At 42.1% G+C, this 23,165-nt stretch overlaps 1 protein-coding gene across 1 annotated transcript; it reads right to left on the reverse strand.

The window, feature by feature from the left end:
• Nucleotides 1-482: 482 nt before the first annotated feature.
• ADPRHL1 (ADP-ribosylhydrolase like 1) lies at nt 483-21,796 on the reverse strand. Its single transcript, XM_054385544.1, has 7 exons — nt 21,583-21,796; nt 17,584-17,748; nt 11,442-11,567; nt 9,014-9,154; nt 6,045-6,172; nt 2,078-2,210; nt 483-640 (listed from the first exon to the last, which is right to left on the reverse strand). The coding sequence occupies exons 1-7, from the start codon at nt 21,794-21,796 to the stop codon at nt 483-485; spliced, it is 1,065 nt and encodes a 354-aa protein (XP_054241519.1).
• Nucleotides 21,797-23,165: the final 1,369 nt, after the last annotated feature.

Consider the following 23,165-nt stretch of genomic DNA (forward strand, 5'->3'; position numbering starts at 1 on the left):
GTTTACAAGTGTCACAGACACATTAGTTTTGAGAATAAGGAGGAGCACAGTGGTGAAAGGATTGTAAAATACACAGAGCATATCCCCATAAGTGGCTACTACCATTAGTTCTGCAGAAAAGCATTAGTTCTGAAAATTAATTTCATATATAATTGCTGGTCACAGATGTTTAGAAAGTGGTATTATAGCAAGTTAGACTGAAATCAGTCAAAAGAGGTTTTATTTGTTCTTTTTGATTTGAGATTATCTCACTGGTTTAAGCAGCAGTCTTTATACTCAGAAATCCTTACATCTGTAAAAAATCCCACAAAGACCATAAATATCTAAACAATCTTGAATAATTCAGCTATCTTTGCTTGCACACAATCTACATACAACCTTTTTAGACTAACTCTTGGCTAGTTCCTTTGCTACAGACATCAGTGAGTTATCTACAGGGTTCAATATAGTCTTTATAGAAAGAGAAAATGGCAGAAACTGCTTTACTTTTCCTCCATGGATAGTCGATAAAGATTCTCGCCCAAGTACTCGAGCCTCTCCCGTTGTTCCAGGTCCTGGTACAAGCCTTTGGGGACCTTGCTCAGGCCATAAACCAAGCCATACAGGCAACCAGCGATAGACCCAGTAGCTGCGCTTTCACCTGCAAGTTTAAGCACAGTTGCAATGGCCTCTCAGCGTCACCTTTGCATACACCAAACCAAAACCTTTGCATACAACCAAAAACTTCGCTGTGCAGAGGAGGAAACATTAATGGTATGGGCATGTTGGGTCAGTCCCAATACATTGTCCTGCCTCTAGCAGTGTGGGTGAGGATGAATGTCCCAGGAAGAGAATGATGGACACCAAGGCATGCACATAGTGATGCCTCTGGGCTAGGTGTTTATTTGGTTTGTTGAAAATCCACTCCAACACAACAGTGCTTGCAAGCAGCTAGCTATTGCCAGGGAAAAAGAAGGAAGATTAATTGCAGGGATCCTTGATAGTGTCCCTTCCTTCCTCAAAGCACAGCATGGCACTTCATATGCTTTAAAATATCTAGCCATGGTGATTAGCATCAATGCCCCATGCAGCGCACACAGGTGCATGCCTGCTGGGCTTGCCACTGTGTTGGGGCAGCTGAGCAGCCCAGAGCCTCAGTGAAGGGCTCAAACCAGGTAGGGCGGGAGCAGGTGACTCAGGGCTGGGGGCTTTCTCCCTGCAGCTATACTGTGCCTCTCAAAAACCCAGCAGGATGCCAATGCTAACAAGAGAGTTGTCTCTTGCAAGCCTGTAAAAGTAATTAATTGTGTGCCTGTAAGAGCTAGATTTATCTGCCTGCTACTTGATTAGGTGCTGTATTATTTTTTTACCCCTTACTTGGTTTCAGTAGGTGCAGCTAAAAGGTTGCTTTGCCAAAGGCACTAGTGTTTCAGCAAGAACATATATCAGCCCTTTACAAATCATATAGAATCATAGAATGTTTGGGGTTGGAAGAGAACTTTAAAGATCATCTAGTCCAACCTCCCTGAAATAACCAGTGACATCTTTAACTGGAGCAGGATGCTCAGAGCCCTGTCCAACCTGTCATTGAATATTTCCAGCAATGGGACAACTATCACCTATCTGGGCAACGTATGCCAGTGTTTTCCCACCTTCACTGCAAAAAATAGTTCTTCCTTATATCTAGTCTACATCTACCCTCCTTTATTTCAAAGCTGTTATGCCTTGTCCTGTCACAACAGACCCTGCTAAAAATCCTGTCTCCATCTTCCTTATAGCCCTCCTTTAAGTACCAAAAGGCCACAATAAAGTCTCCCTGGAGCCCATGGTTCTCCAGGCAGAGCAACTCCAACTCTCTCAGCCTTTCATCATAGGAAAGGTGTTCCACCCCCCAAATATCTTTGTGACCGTCCTCTGAACCCGCACCAATAGGTCCATGTCTGCTGCGGAGGACTCCAGTACAAAGCTGCACTGGATTTTCTTCTCCTGCACCTCCAGTGAAACCGTAGACTGGCCAAAAGTGGCAGCCAACAGCTGGCGTTTCTCTCTCCTATCCTAAGTGATGGAGCAGAGGGTGGGAGGCACAGGGGATCCTCACCTCCATGGAACATGGAGCGATTGCAGAGCTCTGTCCAGTCCCCACCGCAGCCCAGCAAGGCATCGTAGGCAATCATGGGTGCATCATGGCCCCGTCTCCCACCTCTGCCTTCGGAGCTCCACCTCCTGTATGTCTGCAGAAGAGACGTGGTGTCAGAGTAGGGTATTGGAAATGGGGACATGGGGTACACAGCTTCACCAGGGTGGCTTCTCCCCTGCTAGGTGGGAGTAGCTCATCTTGCAGGGCAGGGGTGGTAGGCAGCTGCACTGCCTGCACTGCTGCCTGTGGCGTGGGATGATCCAGCACAACGGCAGCCACTGCAGCCTAGGTGATGCCCGAGGTGCAGATAGAAACCTGTACCCCAACTTAAAGGGTGCAAGTTGATTTATGCAAGCCAAGAATGCCAAAAAGTAGGGTAAGACAGATTTGAAACCTAGAAATCTATTATTATTTTAAAAATTAGGGTTGGTAAGGACTTACTTTGTCAGTCCTTTTGTCAAACACATTCTCAACTTCCCTTGTTGTGATAAATTTTGCAAATGTTTTTGCATGGGATGTGAAAAAGTTCTGACTCAGTAATTTCTTCAGGGGCTCAGTTTGAAACTGTGTTAATTTAAGACCCCTTCTCTGACTTTTTCTTGCCAAGGCTTTTCTTTCCTCTTCTTGTTGAACAAAAGGGAAAAAAATTTGCAAATGTAAGAAACATTTCTCCCGCAGGAGAAGAAGGAGAGAAAAAAACAAACCCAAAACTACAGTGAGGTTTGCAAATTAGTTTTTCTCTAGAAGAAGGACCTCCAAAACTCATTTTTTCCTATCCCAAATCCCCAAATTAGTACTGATAAATTTATAGGGAAAAAAATAAATAATCTCCCTTTAGGGAAAATTGGCAGCTTTATTTCCTAAAGTTTAAGTTACATGATGGTAAGTTCAGTTGTTGCTGGCTCTTGGCTCCTGCAACATGTATGAAAGGTTTGCATTTCTGTCTACTCACTTTCACTTCAGTTGTTACGTACTTGGTTGTGGTTTATCTGCATACACATCAAAAGAGACAGTGTTGGACTACAGCTTCACTTTGCTGCTTTCTGGGTTTTGTGGCTTTTTTTTTTTTTTTTCCCTCCCAATGTAGAGAGCATATTTATCTCTTCATGCTTTCCTTCGCCACATGCAAACTTTCCAGCCTTACTGCTGCAGTTTGGGTCCTGGTTAGGTGGTGCTGACACATGTAATAATACCAAAGGCAAGAGAACCAAGCGTGGAGTTGCTGTTCTGAGTGCACAGGCTAGTAGCTCCGTGTCACTCCACTTAGTCCTTAAGATAAGGAATGTTCTTCAGACATCTTATATCATCTCACCTTGCTGAAATAACTTTATATTAGGGATAGCTGTCCTCAGGACTGAGCCTGTGGGGAGTTAACTGCACCAAAGCAGCACTTCTCAAGCTTTTCAAAAGTGCAACTTCATTTTGACTCCTGCCCCTTGTGCAGCCCTGCCATGTGGCACCAGCCCAGCTTCCCTAGGGCAGGCGGGCAGGCAGGCAGGCATGGAGTGCATGGACAGGGCTGTCACATGCACTCCTTCCTACTGAAGGCACTGAGCTGCTGTCAAACCCTGGAGGTAATTCACACATCCCCTCCTTGCTGTAAACCCCTGTAGTCAGTAATTATAACTGCCTCTGACTTCCTCACCCTCCAGGAGCTGAACTGCTGCTGGCTACGATTCTCTTTCCATCCATTTTATTTCTCTTTCTGTGTCCTTTCACACTGCTGGTTTAAGCAGCTCCATCTTAGGGGCATGAGATCCTCAGAGCCTAATTGACCTGGATGATTTTCCTCTCTCATTTTGTTGCACACCATGTCCATCATGGGAAAGTGAGCAGGACAAGTGATTTGTTTGCAGAAGGAAGATTGATCCCATGTGCAGTGCAATTTCTGCCTATTTGTTGTGTATCTAACATGTTCTAAACATGAAACACTGAAAAATATACATTCAAGAGGGGTTAATTTGTCTTTTATTCCCACATTTCTCTGCTCTACAAGTTCGAGCTGTATAACTGCTTTACAAAAGCAGTCTTTGCTGCTTAGCATTTTGAGGTGCTTTTTTTTTTTTTATCCTGAGAGGGAAATTGCCCTTGCAACATACTCAGATCAATCTAAGCCATGTTTGAGGGCTCCACTTTCATATCTCGGGGGTGACCTCATTGCTGCCTACAACTACCTGAAGGAAGGTTGTAGCCAGAAGGGGGTTGGTCTCTTCTCCCAGGCAACCAGCACCAGAACAAGAGGACACAGTCTCAAGCTGCGCCAGGGGAGGTTTAGGCTGGAGGTGAGGAGAAAGTTCTTCACAGAGAGAGTTGTTAGACGTTGGAATGTGCTGCCCAGGGAGGTGGTGGAGTCACCATCCCTGGAGGTGTTCAAGAGGGGACTGGACGTGGCACTTGGTGACATGGTTTAGTGGTCATGAGGTCTTGGGTGCCAGGTTGGACTTTGATGATCCTTGAGGTCTTTTCCAACCTTATCGATTCTGTGACTCTGTGCTCTCCTGCAGCTGGTATGTGCCCACAGAAAGGTGTGCCTGCTTGAATGGGAACATGCGTGCAGTGACCACTTGGCAAGAGTGGTGCCGCATATTGGTGCTTTAATTGCCCGTGGAAAGACAATCAGCTATACCTCCAGATAACTGGCCAGTTAGTTTGGAGGGAGTGCAAAGGGAAGCATTGCTGGGAAAAAGGCAAGCAAGATGTTTGCCTTCCCCTCATTTATTCTTTCTGTGACTCATATGCATGCTCAGCTTATCAGCAAATGAAGCCTTAACTTCTGTCAGGCTGTAATCTCTGGCTGGCAGTGGAGTCTGAGGGTCAATCAACATTTTCCTTTCTTGTGCATGAAAATGAATAGCTCAACAGGCCTCACCAGTTAGGCTTGGGCAATGCAGGCAAATTTTGTTTCTGCATTAGGAATCCATGTGGGTCTTTCTTGAAATGCTCATGGGAAAATACTGTTGGGTTTAATGTCTCCTAAAGCTCTGTTAAGACACTGGTGGAACTGGAAGGAACACAAAACTAGTAACAAATTCATGGCACTAAATTAATAAAATAAAACTGGAAGCACATCTATTCTTTATGTTTAGAGTGAGCAATTTCTTATTATCAACAGTCAATCTATCTTTTGGCACCTTTTGCTGCATAGATGAGCACCTAAAAATACAGAAAGTGAATTCTCAGAATAGAACTGTGCTTTAATAGTCTGGAAAAAAAGGTTTGATTTATGGGGAAAGGTGTTAAGAACCACATACTTATTGCTTAGCTGCTAAGTGGAGACCTTTGAAAGGTGCCAGCACATAATGGAAAGCTGTACACGCCAGGGAAGAAGATACATTATTTCTCTCGAGTTAAACAGATATAACCAGAAGTCATAAGGCAAAGGAAAGATCATGCATGCTGTAAAATAGTATCCTGTGGGACGTGGTGAAACACCATCTCTTGAGACACTTAAAACTAGCTTAGGCACAGCCTGTGTTGGCAAAGAATTGCTTAGGACAGCTGTCTTCTGTTCAAAGGACCATAACCAAGTCCAGACCCTGGCACCCAGTGAGATTTCTGTGGGACCCAGGCCACAGCTCCATACAGCTTTAACGAGAACCCTCGATGGGACGCTTGCATTTTCCACTCTTTAATATCTTTGTCTTATGTTTTCTACCTGCTTAGGCATCAACATATCTGACCATTAAGATCACCTCTCTGCCCTGTTCCCTCCCATTGCAGCAATCCCAGGACCAGTGACAACTGCTTTTTCACTCTAACACATAACCAAGCCAAGGATGGGATGTGTTTTTTTTCTTTCTTGAAATTTTAGGGAAAAAAGACTTCCTGACTCCTCTGGGACTGGAAACAGTTGAAAAGTATTGGCGTGCCCCATTGAAAACACCTCTTTGTTCAGAGCCTTTCAAGTACTCTCTGAAGCTCCAGTTACCTTTTCTCTCTCTTCTGCATCATAGTTGTCCGGAAAAACAGGTTTATTCTGATTTTCCTCATTGATTTCTCTCTCCTCCAAATAAAACTGCCACTTGGCTTCGAAGTAAAACCAGTGCTCTTGGTATTCTGAATGCAAAAAGAAGTTACTGATATAATATTTCATCTTGGCAACATTTTCAACTCTACTTTAATAGATTTTAAGGAAAACTGCAGTAGTGACTGATCTGAAAAGGTAGGTATTTTACAATACATGTACATTATACAGACCTATGTACTACATAGGCATTTTAATATGGAATGGAATATCTAATTGGAAACATAAGATGTGAAAGAAGAAAATATTTTCAGAATATCGTGCTATTTTTATGGTATGTTAAAATTAAATTAGGAACAATCAAGATGAGATTTTTAAAGAACTTACAGAGAACACTCCAAGGAAAACGTAAGAGCCAACAAAAAGAGAGAGAAAAAAATGCAATCCTATGCCAATTTTTATATTGCTTTACTATGATTAAAGAATGTCTAAAAATGCTTACAGGTTCTAAAAACAAATTGCTTCCCACCTTGGTTATCAGTTTTTAATCATATAATTTCTCCAATATTTCTGTTCTGTTTTCACAGTATTTCTGTGTGATCTTTCAGGAAAAAGCAGATAAGAAATGACAAAATTTCCAACTTTATATAATGTATTACAGATCAAATGTAACAAAAGGGATAAATAGCACACACACCTGCTATCCATGCCCATAGATATAAGCCTTTTTTTATAACCATGTCTTTCTCCTTTTTCTGTCACTTTGGAAAGATCATCTCTAATCATGCTTGGCATAGTGTATGCAAATAATCTTATTAGATTCAGTTCATTTCAAGCTAGCACTCTGGTTCAACCCTTTTGGCATCCTGTGATTCTGTGATTTTTTTAAAGAAAGCCTTAAAAAGGTGCATAGAGATCCTGCTTGGTGACAGAGCACGTACACAACCAAACTGTTTCTCTGAAGCATCCTTCAGAGAACCTGATTTTGTTTCTTTTCCTAAAATGTCATACAGGTGACCCTCTTGGACAAGCCATATATTTAAAACAGGTCAACACTGTGTAAAAACATCCAAGCTGCCTTGTAGGACCTTATACTTCACTAGGTTGCCAGTTCCCCAGCCCCAGACAAGGATGAGATTTCAACCAAGTGGCACTATACCCCTGGGAATGCCCAGCTGCCCTTTCACTGTATTTATGACCCAGTTTTGCCTGATTATATGGAAACCACTCACCAGAACCCTACCAAAAAAAAAAAAAAAGGAACATTCAGAAAAACAGAGTAAAACAGCACTCACAGCCATCAGACCAAGGCGAGTGTCTTGAAGGGAAAAAAATGTCACAGAAAATGTAGTTGGCTGAAATAAACTACTGAAACTCACACCAGCAGCTAGTTAAAAGACTGCTTTTAGGCCCTGATAGATTTATTTCTTTGTGGATTTTGTATTTTTTTCCTATTTATTTCCCCCATGACCATAAAAGCCTCAAAAACTAACGTTTACTACGTAGCTCCTCAAAAAAACAAGGAGATGTGTTTATTCCAATGCACAGATTCAGAATTGAAGGGATCAAGCAGTTGCAGGAGATTCCACACTGCCAGCTCTGGAGAGGCTCTGCCCTGTCCCTTGAGCCCAGTGTGAGACGATGATCACATTCAGGTCGATGGGACTCTGGCAAGTAATTGCCACTGAATGTCAGAGCTGGGAGCGCAATCAAGCCCTCTGCAACTGAACACTGTGTTTGTTATCCACGGGGGATAATACAGCTAAAAAACATTTTTCTAAAACTGGAGGTCTCTCTTTGGCAGGATTTCTTTGCAGTGCATCTCACCAGCCAAGGAGCTTAGTGTTAATGCAGGAGACTTTTCCCGCTACCAAAATAGGATGAGGCTCAACAATACGGGCACTAGCCAGAGAGCGTGCCTCTAGAGCCCAACATGCATAGCTCCACGTTGAGGGGTTCTGCTAGGGTGGAGTGACAAGGACCTGCTGCAAAGTCACTCGAAGAGAAGCTCTCTCACACTAATCCTGCACCTGCTCCTCATAGATCTCAGCTAAAAAAATCCTGGTGTACAATGAGGTGCAAACGAAAATGTGGGGTCTCTCAGAAAGGCCCCCTGGTTTTCCTTTCAGATTTACAGCTTTCCTTCCCAGTTAAATCTTAATTTCTGTGTGCTCTTGGATAAAATTTTCCATTTAATTCAATCTTTTCCAACAGCTGTCCCTTGAGTTTGACAGAAAAATCTCTCTCCTTGATTTTTTAGTGTAATGATATTCAGCTGTCTGTGGCAGGTCTCACCATTACAAACACATCACTCCCTGGCAGGAGAGGACTAAAATACCTTTCCCTCAAGGATCACTTATATTAGTAAAGTAGCAATATCGAGTTCAGCACTGGCATTAAGCTCGTTTGTTTCAAAACAAGCTACAACGGGTTGTATCTTAAATATTTGTTCAAAAAAGCAACAATTCAAAGCTGAATGTGTGGTCAGAAGCTAAGTCTTCGTCAAGAGGCACCTTCAGGTGAGCTTTTCCTGGCAAAATAAAGAATGCCAGCGGGTTTTCTTATGACTGTTCTACTTGATGGAAGAGACCTGAATAATTCATATCACAGCAGTCAGTTTGCCTAATAACCTGCTAAATACAAGTTCTTCCCTGCCCCCTGCCCAACAAGCTGAAAATAAAACTATGCATTAGGGCATTATTATTGGTATTTCTCTTTGTATTTTTGCTACCAATATACCATGAACAGAGGGCTGAAGAGGGTGGCACTACCTGCGAAGAGTTTGCAGTCTGAGTAGAGAAAACAAGAGGACAGCCTGTGGGGAGGGCAGAGGGGTGAAAGACGTAAAATGGAGAGCTTGGGGAATGATGTTTCTTCAGTGCCTTTCTAGCTGAGCAGTTTTAAGAAAGTAACTCTTGATTCAGACATGTTACCTGCCATGTGGCGAATGGTCTTCTTGCAGTATTCTTCAGCCATTGGCACAACCTTCATCATCTCTCTTCCCCACTGAACAAGGGGTTTCCCTTGTATTGCATACGCCACAAAGAGAGCTGTGCATAGGGAGCCTAGAAAACCTGGAATTCATAGATAGCAATGATTACCAACGCCCACCGTGCTTGTACCATCCTTGTCACGTCCCTTGTAGGATTGAGTGGAATGGGTCATGGCTGCAGGGTAGGTTAACACATAACCCATCTCTGCCTCTTTGCAGGCTGCATTGTGACTTGTTGAGATTCTTGGCTAAAGTATGGTGCCCATTGGTTTACAACTTGTTTTACATAGAAGGGAGCTTCTTGTCTTAGTGGTGTAACATGACAGAAACTGAGGTAAGTGTCAAAAATAAACATAATCCACTAATGTCACACTGAAAATCTTCTAATTGAAGTCACATGAAATAATTGACTTGCACAAAGTGATTCAATTACAAGCCATGTCACCTTGTTTACAGAGTCATCCAGCCCAAGGGCTGTGTTCATTAGATCTAACACTATTTCTGGCTCGTTTTATTCTAAGGAGACAACAAGTCCATGTCTTGGACAATTCCTTCTTTCCTCTAATGGGACAAGCCCATGTCCCTTTACTGGAAACAGGCAATTGTCCAAGCAAGGTATGCTCTCTGACTGTCTTCCACTTCACATACAAATATACTTAAGATGAACTTTCCATTAACAAGAGGTCAAAGCTTCCATGATACCAGAATCAGAGGTGCTTGTTTCTCATATTTGATTGTGCTCTTGGCATTCTGTGAAAGGCAGCAAGACCAATCCACTACAACATGCAAAAGAAGGTTAAGAAAACCACTCAGCCCCAGGTGATCAAAATATTGACGTGATTGCTTCTCTCAGTGCATGGGTCCAAAAGCGTTCACTCATGCATAGAGGCAAGCACGAACTTCATGTTTTGCTGAAGGTAAAACCAAGTTTTTTAGGAGTTTACAAGTCCAGATGAGAAAATCACTCATTCTTTCTTCTGTAAGATGTGCAATACTGAGTCAGACCACAGGCACATGCAACCCAGGATCCAATAGATGCTTTCAGAAAGAATAAACCATCAGGTAGAGCCAGCTCAAAGGGTCCCACTCAGATAGACAGCATCTAACCCAGCTGCTGTAAAGATCCTTTAATGTCACATTCAGCATGAGCCTAATAGTTCTGTCTCCTCTGCTCCCTAGAGCCTCTGGACTAACTTAGAGGAAATTTTAATTACTTAACTTGATTACTTTTAACAGCAACAGCCCTTCTTGTCCACTTGCCTGATCGTTTTTGAGTTCAGGTGTATCTGTGAACTCTACAGCTGCCCAAAGGAGAGAGGTCTGCGGCTTAGCTATGCACAGCACAGTGAAGTATTTCCTTTGTCTGCTTGTTTTAGTCCTGATTGATGTGTCAGTTGGATTTTCCTTGTCTTTCAGTTAAGGCAATGTCAACCAACACCTCCCTTTCACCTTTCAGGTGGCCCTTTCACTCCTCTCTTCTTTTCTACCTTGCCACCTTTCCTCTTTTCCTAGCTGAAAACTCCTTCTGGATAGAATTCATCCTTGTATGGAAGGTGTTTGATGATTTGAATACTCCTTGCTGCCATTTTCTGACTCTGGGAAGTAACTTCTGAGGGGGGGAGATCCAGAACTGCAGTCAGTCTTATTGCTATTAATGGACCATAGACTTCATATATTAGCTTAATAATGTTTTCTGCTTTGCTTTGAATTCTTTCCCTCTAATTTTGTGCCATTGTGATGGCTTTTCTGATTGCTTCAGAGGCACTGAGTGTGTTTAACATCTCACCATTAATTATGGCTTTATTCATTGCTATTTAAAAGAGACAGAGTGCATATACACTTACAAAGCATAACATTATCAGAGTGACAGACCATTCAGAACAACATTAAATCTACTTGTTTATTACTTGTTTAGGAAATGTTTCAGATTGTGTCCAGATACTTGAAGGTAGATTTTATAGCTTTCTGCCTTGACTTACGGTGCCTGGATATGACAAAATCGTTCAAGAGAAAAATGTTTTATCCTCTGAACCATAACCTTGCATGATGAAAGTGAGTCATCTGGATGTATATGAATCCTAAGATTTAAGCAGGGCATGTGACACAAATGTGCTTTGGACAAGACAGATTGTGATTAGTTCTTGGGATTTTAGGAGAGAAACCTCCCAGTCTCAGACTGCCTTCTTCACAATATATAAGAAAATACACAAGCCTCTGCAAGCAATATGTAGAGGTATATACTTTCTAAGCAAAATTCAAACCAAGGCTGTGGAGTTTGAAGAGCAGAAGCATAATTCCCAAGAGAGTCTCTGCAGAAACGAGAAGCAGCCTTAGAGATTTCAGCAGGCTGATACGTCAGCAGACATTACCTGTAGGATGATTGTGAGTCATTCGTCCACATTCAATGCTCACTTCAATAAGTGACTCCAGCCTCTCTGGCTTCCAGTATCGCATCCCTAAACACATGGCTTTTGTAGATGCTCCAAATCCAGAACCTAAAATAGAAAGACAACACCAGGCATTTAAAAGGAGACTAAAGACACAGAAATATGTTGATAAAAAGTGAAACAAGCACATTTTATCAATTCAACTCATGTGTGGGAATTCCTCAGTTAATGGGAAATGAGCATGCAAGGTGAGATACAACTTTTGAGAGTTTCATGTGAGGAATTTGGCTTCCACGCAGTCATTCTAGTTTTGCAGGCATATTCCAATATTTTCAAGTGCTATGAAGAACACAGTGGGTTCAGAGAGCTGTGTGCTCTCTTGTTCACAACACTTGTTCAATCCAAACTCTCAGGCTATCCTTACTCATTCTGGGCTGACACAGCTGTTTTGCTTGCTCCAGCTGTCAGCACTAGAAACAGAAGTTTGAGAAACAGATACTCTTTTGCTATGTCCTTACTTTAGTAGTCTCAGTGCTCAAAGCACACCATTAAAACACTTCCTATGAGCATCTTTCATCCTAGAGAGTCCTGCTACTAGCTGTAGTTCACAACATAGTTTCTGCTACATAGAGAAATAATGTATCCAAAAAGGAACTAAAGAACGGTGGAGCAAAATCCTCCAAAGTTAGGCAGTGTCAGAACGGAGGTTTCTTGTGCTTGTGAGTGTGCTCATTATGGTGAAGCCTGGATTTACTGAGCTGGATCTTGGGAATTTCTGCTTCACACAGCACAGAGCTTATTTATTGAACAGCTAATTTAGCACTTTTAATCCTCGGTATCGAGTGCATGATCCCAGGTTTTCAACTTTTTAAAATGTAATTGAATGGAGAGTTAAATTTACTAATGAGTTTTTCTGCAGTACTTATCCACAATAATATCAGAATCCCACAGAAGGTTTAATGAGCTTATCTTCACAAGGCACCAGTGAGGTGATTATCTCCTCTTAGCAGTGGGTGAGCCAATGCCCAAAAAAGCATTAACTCATTGCAGGCACCCACCCTGAGATAGATAGGTATTGATTTCTCAAAGTACTTGGCATTTTCCAGCACTGTCTTTGCTCAATCACACTTCTTGGTGACCTTGGGTAAAGCTAAGAGCAGTCAGCATTTCTCCACTATGTCCCTGGAAGATAAGGGGCATATTTATGCCACCTAATTTTAGCCTCTGTGGAACCTGCATTAGGAGCACAGTCTCCCTGTCTTTCCCAGTCTAGCAGCATGGGGGAAGGTTATATCTCTGTACAATAGTGCAGTAGAAACAATTCATGGGCCAGAGTGAATTGAAGCAGCAGATGCCAAGGTGCCAGAGTCAGGGGTTTTATTATGTATCTTGAGAAGATCCCTCAGTTGCTCCCCTGAGCTGTGCCTAATGTGGGCCCAGAGCATCAGAGGCTCCCTTGGAGCCATCTGTTGTCATCCCAAGTGGCTGCAGCTCAGGTGTCTTAAGATCATGAATTAGATCAAAGCATTCTATGGAAGGTGGCAGGAATATTTACTTCAAACTAAACTGAAGCCTGAGTCAGTGTCTCTAGATGCAACACAGATCAACTAGTATCTGAATTTCTCTCTTGAGAGAAGACCTCTTCTCCCTGGACAACAGTTATCATCCTGGTTAGGGCATTTAATCAAGTTAGCTGAAGATATTTCTCTCCTTCCTCATTGGAATCTAATGTGCAAAATTTTTGTGCAATAACTCTTCCAGAAAAGGCCAAGTACCTGATAAACGTGACAAGAAAGGCTTTTGCAAAATAACATTTTATTCCCTGCAAGCTTAGAGCCTTCCTGATAACAGTGAAAAGGGCCTTTCCCAGAACACTTACGACCCCTGCTCCTGAGGAAAAGGCTGGATACATATCTTGCAAGCCATGTGTTTGCTCCTTGTCTCACACATGCTGTAGTTGTAGTGCTTGGTTACTAAGGAGTCAGGAGCAGATAAAACTGACTACCCCACAAGTCACATAGAAACCACAAGGAAGGGTCAGAAAATAAACCCAGCCTTCCAGAGAAACAGTCAAATTAACTGGGAGAAAATATCTCCTCCGGCTCACAAGACCAGACTCTTCATTAAACCATCTGCTGCCATAAACCAAAATCTTCTTCATTCTGCAGTCTTGGTTCCTCCAAAGGACACAAAGGGTATTGCATTACACAAAGCTACTCTATTAGTATAACCAGACCAGAGGATGCACTGCAGTAATCTGACTGCTGGTCTGAAGGAGCTTGTCTGCAGCTTCGTTGTATTCCTCCAGTCTAGGAAATTATATTAAAAACTTCTGCAGCATCGGACAAGCAAACCCGATAACAAGAATTTCCATCACATGGATAACGTTACGCCTGGGCAAGGCTTCAACAGATTAGCAGCTGTTAGCTCCCCTGTCTTAGTGTCTACCATTTGAATCAATGAGGTAAGAGATGAGACTAGTCCATGCAACGTGTAGGAACGTAAGTACTGTCATCCACTCTCAGAGCAAAGGCTGACCTAACTTATCATGTCAGACAGTGGTCAATGGGGAAGATACTTAAGGTGATGCTGCCCCTTTGTGTTAACAAAGCTGCTGAGAATTTGTCTCCTTGATCCAGGAGGCAATTGGCTAATCATCTTTCTGCTTAATAACCCTTGAAGGAATTCCCTTTGGTGAATTTGCCTAGCTCTTTTGCGAACTCACATGAATTGTAGCATTTGCAAGTGGGCATTGGAAAGTAGTTGTGCAGTTTAATTAGGTGTTGCATGAAGAAGTCCTTCCTTTTGCTTGCTTTGAACTCACGATTTGCCAATTTCATTTGAAGTCCCAATTTCTCGTGCTGCTGAAGGAGACTGTTTTCTCTGCTCCTACTCATATTCTCCAAACTATCTATCACTCTACAGCTCTCTATCAGACTGTCTCAGACATCATAACCAATGGAAGTGGTTTTTTACTAATCCAACCATCCTTTCTTTCTAGCCCTCTTACATTCTTCTGGGGATAGGGAGACTCCAGATTATGTACAGTAATCAAGAAACAGCAGCTACAGATTTATACAGCACTGTAAATACGTTTTGTTGTCTGTTCTCTTCTCAGTCATTTCTAATAGTCTGTTTGCTTTCTGGCTCTTACTGAGCACCAAACCAACATTCTTGTGGAACTGCTGTAGTTTCCCAATCCCTTTTCTGAATGATAAGTGAACCAGCAGCAGCTACTATGCATATAAAATTATGTATGCATATGACTTTTCACTTACCTGCTGGTTCTGCTACTGTGCCACACAATTATTCATCATTGTGAGCATCTTCCACAATTATGCACAATACTATCTTTGACTTGGCTGACCCACTATGCCTTTGCATTTCCAGGTAGTTTGTGGGTGTGTTGAATAATAGAGGCCCAACATGGGCACTTCCTTCTCTATGGAGAAGACAGACTGCAATCTCCTGCTCTTCATTTACTGTCTTTTAACCTGTTCCCTGTGCTCAGGTGAACCTTTTTGCCATCGTGTAGCACCATTACTTAGTGCCTTTGGTGAGGGACCTTGTTGAGAGCCTTTTGGCTCTCATCTTCCCAGTGTGTTCTTTTCCCTCTTGTTTCTTGGCTACTTCATGAGTCTTCTAATAGAATACTGAGGTGTGACTTCTTGTCACAAAAGCTGTGTTGACACTTTCCTATTACACCATTTTCATTCATGCATTCTCTTTTACCATGTAATACCTCAGTGTGCTCTTCTTCACTCTACCTCTCTAGAATAGTAAAGATCAGCTTACTGGCTCCTAAGCCCTGATGAGGATGTCTGTTTTGTAACTGCAGACTGTTCTGCATGCGAACTTGTAGCCTGGCACCTTTATTTCCCATCTGGCCATGGCTTATCCTTGTCTTAATTTTTGTTCTCCAAATTTATGCATTTAACTCATACTTTTTCCTCATGCTCCTCTGCCAGTGCCACTGTTCTCAAGTGCTACTAGGAAGCTCAGCAGCTGCTCCACTAGCTACAGATAAAAATCTGCTTTGGTGGTGTAGCCTCAGTCTGAAATAAACAAACAATACAGGTAGAACCAAGCTGCCATTTGACTGGCTTTTCCTAGTGGCTCTGAAGGCTCATCTCTAGTTCAAGGGGTACCACCTTTTTCAGATGTTGGCTCCAGCTCTTAAACAGTAGCAATCTTTTTCTGAACAATTTGTGGTTTTGGCAACGGGACAAAATATTTCTGTCATGTCTCAGAAACAGCAGACACATCTGCAGCAAAACTTTAAGCAAATGCTTACAGACAAACAGAGGCAAACACTCAATGGTGAAAATTTTAGCCTTGAGCTTATTAATGTCATAAACTGGAAAAAAAGCTCTTAAAATGGAAGGCATTAGACAGCCTTGGGCAGGTCTTCTGGTGGTCACGGGAATCTCACCATCCTTTAAAATAATCTGGGTACCCCTGCAATGAGTGTGGCAACGAACATGACATGAGGTAGCAGAGAGACACAAGGGACAGTCTGACTTAAGAACCCAGTGTGCTAGCTACTTCCACAAGAACTTGAATAGAGGATCATCACGTAAGCAATGCAAAATTACCTAAGCTAAGATTTCACTGGTCCATGACAGGTGGCACACAAATTCTTCCTGGAAGTAAAATAAGAGGAAACGACCACTGGAAACCAGCATTTTGGTTCCAGCTCATCCAACTGTTAGGAATTCAGTGTTCATGGAATGTTTTTGCTTCAAGAAGAAATTTGTGAAAATGCAATTTTAAAATGTATTGTGTCCATAGCAGTGTCAGGACTCATTCTAGGCTGAACATCTCCACCTCAGGTCACTCGCTGATTTGCTCTCAGGGTGAAAAAAAAAAAAAAGGTTTCTTGAGATGTTCAGGATGTTATTTGTCAGACCAGATGGAGAAGGTGGGCTTTAGCTGCAGTCTCAAGGCAGGAACTCGTTTTAGCTCCTTATAGCCCAGAGTATACCAAATCCAGATGGTTCATCATGGAAAGCTTGGGAGGAGGAAGGTTAAAAGAAGAGATGTAGTTCCAACATAGCAACAAGCCAGGGAGCAGCTGGAGGTGTTGATTGCTGCTCAGGGACTGCAGCAGTTTCCACAATTATTTTGATCAAATTTTACTCCCTGTCAGTCAGAAAACATATGACAGGTGCCAAAGGGGCACTTTCTCAGATCTGCCTGGCTACTAGCAGGATGAACAGAATACACCAGGAAGGGAACCTTTTCCCTCCCAGCAGCTGTTATGAGGGGTGGAGGCATGCTTTTTGTGTCAGAGCAAACTGACTGCAGAAGCCCAGAAATAGCCATGGCATTGTGCCACTGGGTCTTTGCCATGTTGTTGCATCAATATGCAGTGCAGTTGAGCAGCACAGATATGTACTGCAGTGGTGGAGCATCACATCAACACAGTGCAACACCTGTGTGAGTTGCCATCATCCTGTGGTTGTCTACATCTACCTCCTCTGATGATGCGGTGTCTCTACAGGCTTTCAATGTTAATGCTCTGTATGGGTATGCGTGTATAGGTGTGCACATATCTGCCTGCATGTTATTTATCTTGAAGTAGAAATTTAATCATAAAATGAAAGGACCATAAAAAGAAAGAGAGGATCATGGACAGGGAAAAAGGGCTAGAAATATTAGGGATTATCAGCAAAAATCATAGCTGTTAGCAGGGCATCCATTTGGAGAAAAGTGATCGCTTTCCCTACAGTCAATGTATTGGTGCTTAGAGCAATTTTCAGACTTTTTTTTTAATGGTTCTGCCATTGCTGAAAAGATCCAAGGCTACAAATATTTAAATGAAAAATGGCAGAAAAATATGTCTTAAAATAACCATTAAACTCAAGGACAAAGGTCTGGACCCCAAGGCACAGAGCCAAGGACAAAGTCTCTTTAAATAGATGTTAAAGAGGGAGGGGTTCATTTATGAGAGGACATAGTGCCCTACAGAATAAATTCCTGGCAGATCTCTCACCACCCCCAGGCAAATATGGAAACATTTCAGGGGTAGTAGCCTTTGATGTCAGGGGGAAAAAGGAAACAACTTCCATATAGCCACCAACACTGAGAGCATGCAGTCTATAACTGGGAAGTGGTACCATACCCTTTTCATTGAATGGTGTGTGCCAAGCAAGAAGGTAGTTGTCTGGTTTTAATTCCCTGCAGCCTTCGATGGTAGCAGGGTCTGGACGCCTCCCCGAGAGCTTGTCAATAGCATCCACGTAGCGTTTTACCAGCTCCCGATACAGGTCTTCTAAACACCAGTAATCTGCTCAGAGGAGGGAAGAGAAGGTTGCTAGTTGAAGCAGAAGAGTGAAAGAGCGCTGAAAATAAACAAGCTCACTGTGCCTTTAAAGAATTATTCTATTTCCACTTCCAACACATTGAGTCATGTTTCTGGTGTCACTGTCAACACGTTTTTTAACACAATGAGAGCAGGATGGAGGGTGGGTGAACAGTCTCATCCCTTGGTTCCCATATTTTCCTGCTTTCTTTTCCATTTACAGTTCTCTTAATTGGAAAGATAGAGACATTCTGTTCATCACCAGTAGCTGCTCAGGGACCTTATTTAGACTCCGATGTGAAGTATTTACAGACATTTCTAACTGCAAAGCAAATGTGTTGCTGCTGCAGGGACTGGGTGTGAACATAAAGCCAGCTGTGCTTGGCTCAGCCAGTGCCTTTGTGGTCATCTGCAGACACTAATCTAATTAAAAAATTAAAGCCCATTTGAAAAAATTACTACTGGACCATCAAAATGAGATATGTAGGATTAAATGTAAAGGCAATTAAGTGACCTTGTCTTTTGATCTATACTTATTTTGTCTAAAATCCGTAGTTCTTTCGCACAGAGATCCCCAATATCTTATGTCAGTGCAGTAACCAGAACATCAAGCTTTTATAAAAATTATTATAAAGATCAATAAGAGTAACAAATCCCTACAGTCTGTAGCATTTCCAGCAGATGAGTTTATTTCTGGAATAAGTTCACTACCAGTGTTTATTGTTTACTTTTACCAAGGCCTGCAGTCTTGCCTAAGGAGGAACTTCCTCCTGTTAAACACACACTGTTTCTTCAGCATTGCTGGTTCTCTTCACTACTGTTGCTTGTTGTTGAGCTTGAAGAACCTGTCCTTGGTTCTTCCACTGGTTTCTGTGGTAGTTGTGGAATCAGTAGGAATTCAGTCTCATTATTTTTCTGTTTATATCTTTTATGTGTACTTAGAGAAACCCTGTTTAACACTTCCTTTGGTGTACAGATTGAATGACACAGCAAGAGAAGTTCTTTTAAATTATACTCATTTCATCAAAGATGGGTGATTTCTTGAAATCTACAGGAGAGGTTTAAGTTAAGAGAAAGTTTGGAACTCTATAAACCAGAGACACTCTAAAGTACCAGTTATGCAGATAGGTGAATAAAGACGACGCAGGGTAAAACTAAGATTCCCCTTCTTCACATAAAAAAGCACCCTATCTGTTACACTGGCCATCCCACATAAAGTCCTAAAGGAACAAGATACTTTCAAGCTGCCAACTCTTTCCAGATTTAGGAATCAGGTGTCAGTTTATTTGGATGGGAGCCAGGTGCAGCATTTGTACCCAGCAGCTTCTGCAGAAACCTTGTTTGTAGAGCCAGAGCGAGTCCCTGTGGTCCAGCATCTCTGGGCTACCCAAGCTCACCGTGGTTCCCTCACTTGCAGCCAGGCTGCTCTCTCAGCCATCAAGTCAATAGGACAGGTTCTTTATTTAGAAGTAAACCCTTACATTTTCTAACACCTCTGTTTAAGTCAGAGAGGAAAAATCTTTCCTTGTTGCAAGGACCGTTCCCCTGTTTTTGATGATGCTGTTCTCATTCCTCCTTTATGGGTCAGATTCCTGCTGGAAGTAGGCAGTTTGTTTATTTTTCATTGTCAGATCAACCTTTAAGTCTGTTCACACGGTGGATTTAGGGCACACCGGCTCAGTCTGCAAAGTGCCTGCAGTTCCCTCTGCTTCTGGTCATTGAGCAGCTGACATCATCTACCTGGACTTATGCAAAAAAACACATGAGGCTGTCCCACATGACATTCTTGATTCTTAATTGCAGAGACATGGATTTGTTGGATGAACCACTTGGTGGATAGGGAATTGGCTGGACATTCACCCTCAAAGAGCTGTGGCCAATGCTCAACGTCTGAGTAGAGAGAAGTTCCTCAAGGATCAACACTGGGACCGATGCAGTTTAACATCTTTATCAGCAACTTGTATAGTGGGATTGACTGCACCTTCAGCAAGTTTGCCAGCGACACCAAGCTGTGTGGTGCAACTGACACACTGCAGGGAAGGGACGCCATTCAGAGGGACCTTGACACGTTTGAGAGGAAGGCAAATGCCAAGTACAAAGTCCTATACCTGGGTTGAGGCAATCCCAAGCACAAGTATAGGCTGGGCAATGAGTGGATTGAGAGTGGCCCTGCAGAAAAGGACTTGAGGGTATCATCAGTCCAGAAAGCCAATTGCATCCTGGGCTGCATCAGAAGAATTGTAGCCAGCAGGACAAGTGAGGTGATTCTCTTCCTCTACTCTGTTCTCATGAGAGCCCACCTGGAGTATTCAGCTGTGGGGCCCCCAACATAAAGAAGACACAGACCTGCTCTAGCAGGTCCAGAGGAAGGCCACAAATATGACCAAGGGGCTGGAGCACCTCCCTTTTGAGGACAGGCTGAGAGCTGGGGTTCTTCAGCCTGGAGAAGAGGAGGTCCCAGAAAGACCTTACAGCAGCCTTTCAGTACTTAAGGCCAAAGAAATGAGAGTGTAGGATAAACACAGCCAATGAGAATGATATCTGAGATTTTTTCTCTTTAGAGCCACAGTGCTCCTGCTATATTTAAGAAATAAGATTTATTATTTTACTGTTAGTCTGACTGGCTTGAGTACCCAGGAGTTATGGTTTTACAGACTTCAATAAGTGAGCAAACATATGATATATATTTAATCATAGCCTATACTCAGAAATATGTTAGTCATCTTTTTTCTTAATAGAGTGACATCTTGCCTTTATCTTTAGTGTATTAGCTACCCCTTAAACCTTTGGTTAGCTAATAGCCAAGTATGAAGTGTCCAACACACTCTTCAACTGATCTCCACACACTAAATTTAGAGCAGACTGAAAGCAGGCAGATAAAGCAGTGAAACAGGAGCACAAGGGAAATTTCATTGACGTGATGAATACTCAGCTACATCATGAACTTCTGCTACTGTTATTTATCCAGCATTAAACACTTACAGAAAAAAATCAGGAATGTTTTTACAGAAAGAAAAAAAAAAAGGATTCATTTTAAAGAAGCAAAATACTGCTGAATGGTCACTGTGTTCTGGGGTGCTTTGTTGGTGATTTTGACAGTGCCAAACAGCTATAGTTCGATGGGGAAGGTATCAATACAAATATCATTTCATCTTAAAAAGAACTCATTCCTATTCTAAGAAAAAACAAATGTTCTCTCTCAAATTATTGTGATTTTAGAGAACGTATGTTAATAACTTCCACTATTCTGATAGACTTTTAAATAAAAATAGTATGCTAGAATATTTTTTTGGACAGAAGGCTCCTTAAAAAGCAAATCGTTCCTTTTCTGGTCTTTCAGGTGCAATCCTTTGTCTGAGGCACTGGAAAGAGCACTAGTGATTTTAGTCTGAAAGCTGACTTTACTCCAGCCTGGACTTGTGGACACAAATATGTTAAAAATGCACTTAGAAGAGCTCTTACCTTTTAGAGAAGAATCTCTAGTGGCTATATTATTCCCTAACATATGCCAGCATGCAGATAATTCACTTATCAATTATTTTTGTTATGCTGGACATGCAGCATTTTAGTCTTTAACTTTGACCGAGTGTATAAACCTAGCGAAAAAAATAGGGAGAGTCCCTCCACACTCAGGAAATCAAAACTCCCCACAGTGGTCACAGAATTATGCTCATGGAGGAGACAGACCAATGCATATTATCATTCACATAAGCAGCATTTCTGACACCCTTTCTCATGACTTCTCCAGAACTAAGAAATGCAGCAGCTCATCAGTTTTGTTCCTTTCCAGACTGCATTTGCTAGTCTGATCGTACCTACCTGTGATGACAGCCTCTGCCGTAGCCATGTGCATGAAGGTGTTGTCACTTACTGGCCACTTGTCAGAAGAGAGTACCAGGTTCTCCAGGCCTCCAATTTCTTTCAGCTCCTGTTGGATTTTTGCACCTAAGGCATTGTTTTCTTTGGAGAAATTGCGATAACCGAGAGCATCCCCTACTGCAGCCAGCACAAGTGCAGCCTTAAATTTATCCATCCCTGAGATACTTTCCACTCTCTTTTTGTCCAAGACAGCCACCAAATCTCAGTCTTCCTTTGTTCCTTTGCCTCCAGCTCAGCTCCTCTGACACTTTATATCAGCCATTGTGTCACACCAAGAGCACTCTCTATAAGGCAAGGACTTCCTTTTCTGGCTCTGCAGATGCCATCTCTTGTCCGGGACCCAAAGGACAGGAAATATTTCATAACCCAGGGACTTTGCAAGGGCTTTGTTCAATGAATTTACAAGAGTGGACCCACAAAGCAAAGCGCAAAAGCCTTGTTTCTGTAACCCAGTGTAAAGCAAGCCAGGAAATCGTTAGTCCTCTCCAGCTTAAGTAACTCTACACCTAGAAAAAACAGATGTCTCCACAGGGATGTTTATTTATTTAATGACTTGTAAATTAATATATTTTCTTAACCCTTTATGCTATGTTGGATTCAGTCTTCCTTTTAGAGAAAGCCTCTGATACAGCAAGTTTCCAAACTCTGTAAGCACTAGAATGGAGGGTTAGGCAGTAAGAAATCTAGTCAAATGCAGATGACCTCTCCCATTTCTAATTTTGCTTCATGATGATATTTTGTTGACAGCTTTCTTGCTCTGTTCCACCTATTACAAGAATGTTTTGCTAATTCTCTGCACCCTTGAATAAACACTGAGCAGAACAACAACTTCAGTCCTATGCCTCTTACTCCCTGGCAAAGAGTGACTTTTTCCTAAGGCTGAGCTCAGGTGCAGTCCACATTTGGACTCTGAAAGGAAACTATTTTGAAAGATGCATTTAAATGGCATCCTGTGAGCCTAGAAAAGTTTATGTATGAAGAAAATTCAGTATGAACTGAGTTTTATTGATACTTGTGCAATTATTTACTTTATTCTGTTGTTGCAGTTTTATTCTGTGCTTCTGCCATGCAATGCAAGAAGGGGCTTTGTAGTGCAGCAGCCTTTTAAACATATTTTATCCATAAACACATCTATGTGTAGGCTCAACAATTTCCTTCTTGGTTTGCCGAGACTGTCTCGAATCATGGTTTTGAGTCACCATCCAGGCAGTCCTAAAGACTCATGAATTACTACTACTTTGCAGACAGAAATTCAAATGTAACTATAAACATAGGTAGATAAACAGAAAGCTTTGATGGGCTTGACTGTAATCTTGATAAATTGATAAGCAGAATCCAGAGTGATAAGCAGACAGAGTTATTTTTATGTGCAGAATTATCACTGTATTTCACAAGAAACCTTACTTTTAGAACTCAGGCAGGCATTGCCAACCCTGTCTACATTACAAGATGCAAAAGTAGTGAAAGTAGCCTCTTTGAGTACTCTCTTGTTTTACAGATTAGGACTTGAGTAACAGAAGTGC

This window comes from Indicator indicator, chromosome 1 (assembly GCF_027791375.1).
Source record: "Indicator indicator isolate 239-I01 chromosome 1, UM_Iind_1.1, whole genome shotgun sequence".
NCBI lineage: Eukaryota > Metazoa > Chordata > Aves > Piciformes > Indicatoridae > Indicator > Indicator indicator.

What these genes read in the sequence shown, in the direction of transcription:
- ADPRHL1 (XM_054385544.1), bottom strand. Translation starts at nt 21,796, where the DNA reads ATGGATAAATTTAAGGCTGCACTTGTGCTGGCTGCAGTAGGGGATGCT. An exon ending in CACACCATTCAATGAAAAGG is followed by an intron (nt 11,568 to 17,583) that starts GTATGGTACCAC and finishes TTTCTATTTTAG; the next exon opens with GTTCTGGATTTGGAGCATCT. An exon ending in GACCATTCGCCACATGGCAG is followed by an intron (nt 6,173 to 9,013) that starts GTAACATGTCTG and finishes TTTTGCATTCAG; the next exon opens with AATACCAAGAGCACTGGTTT.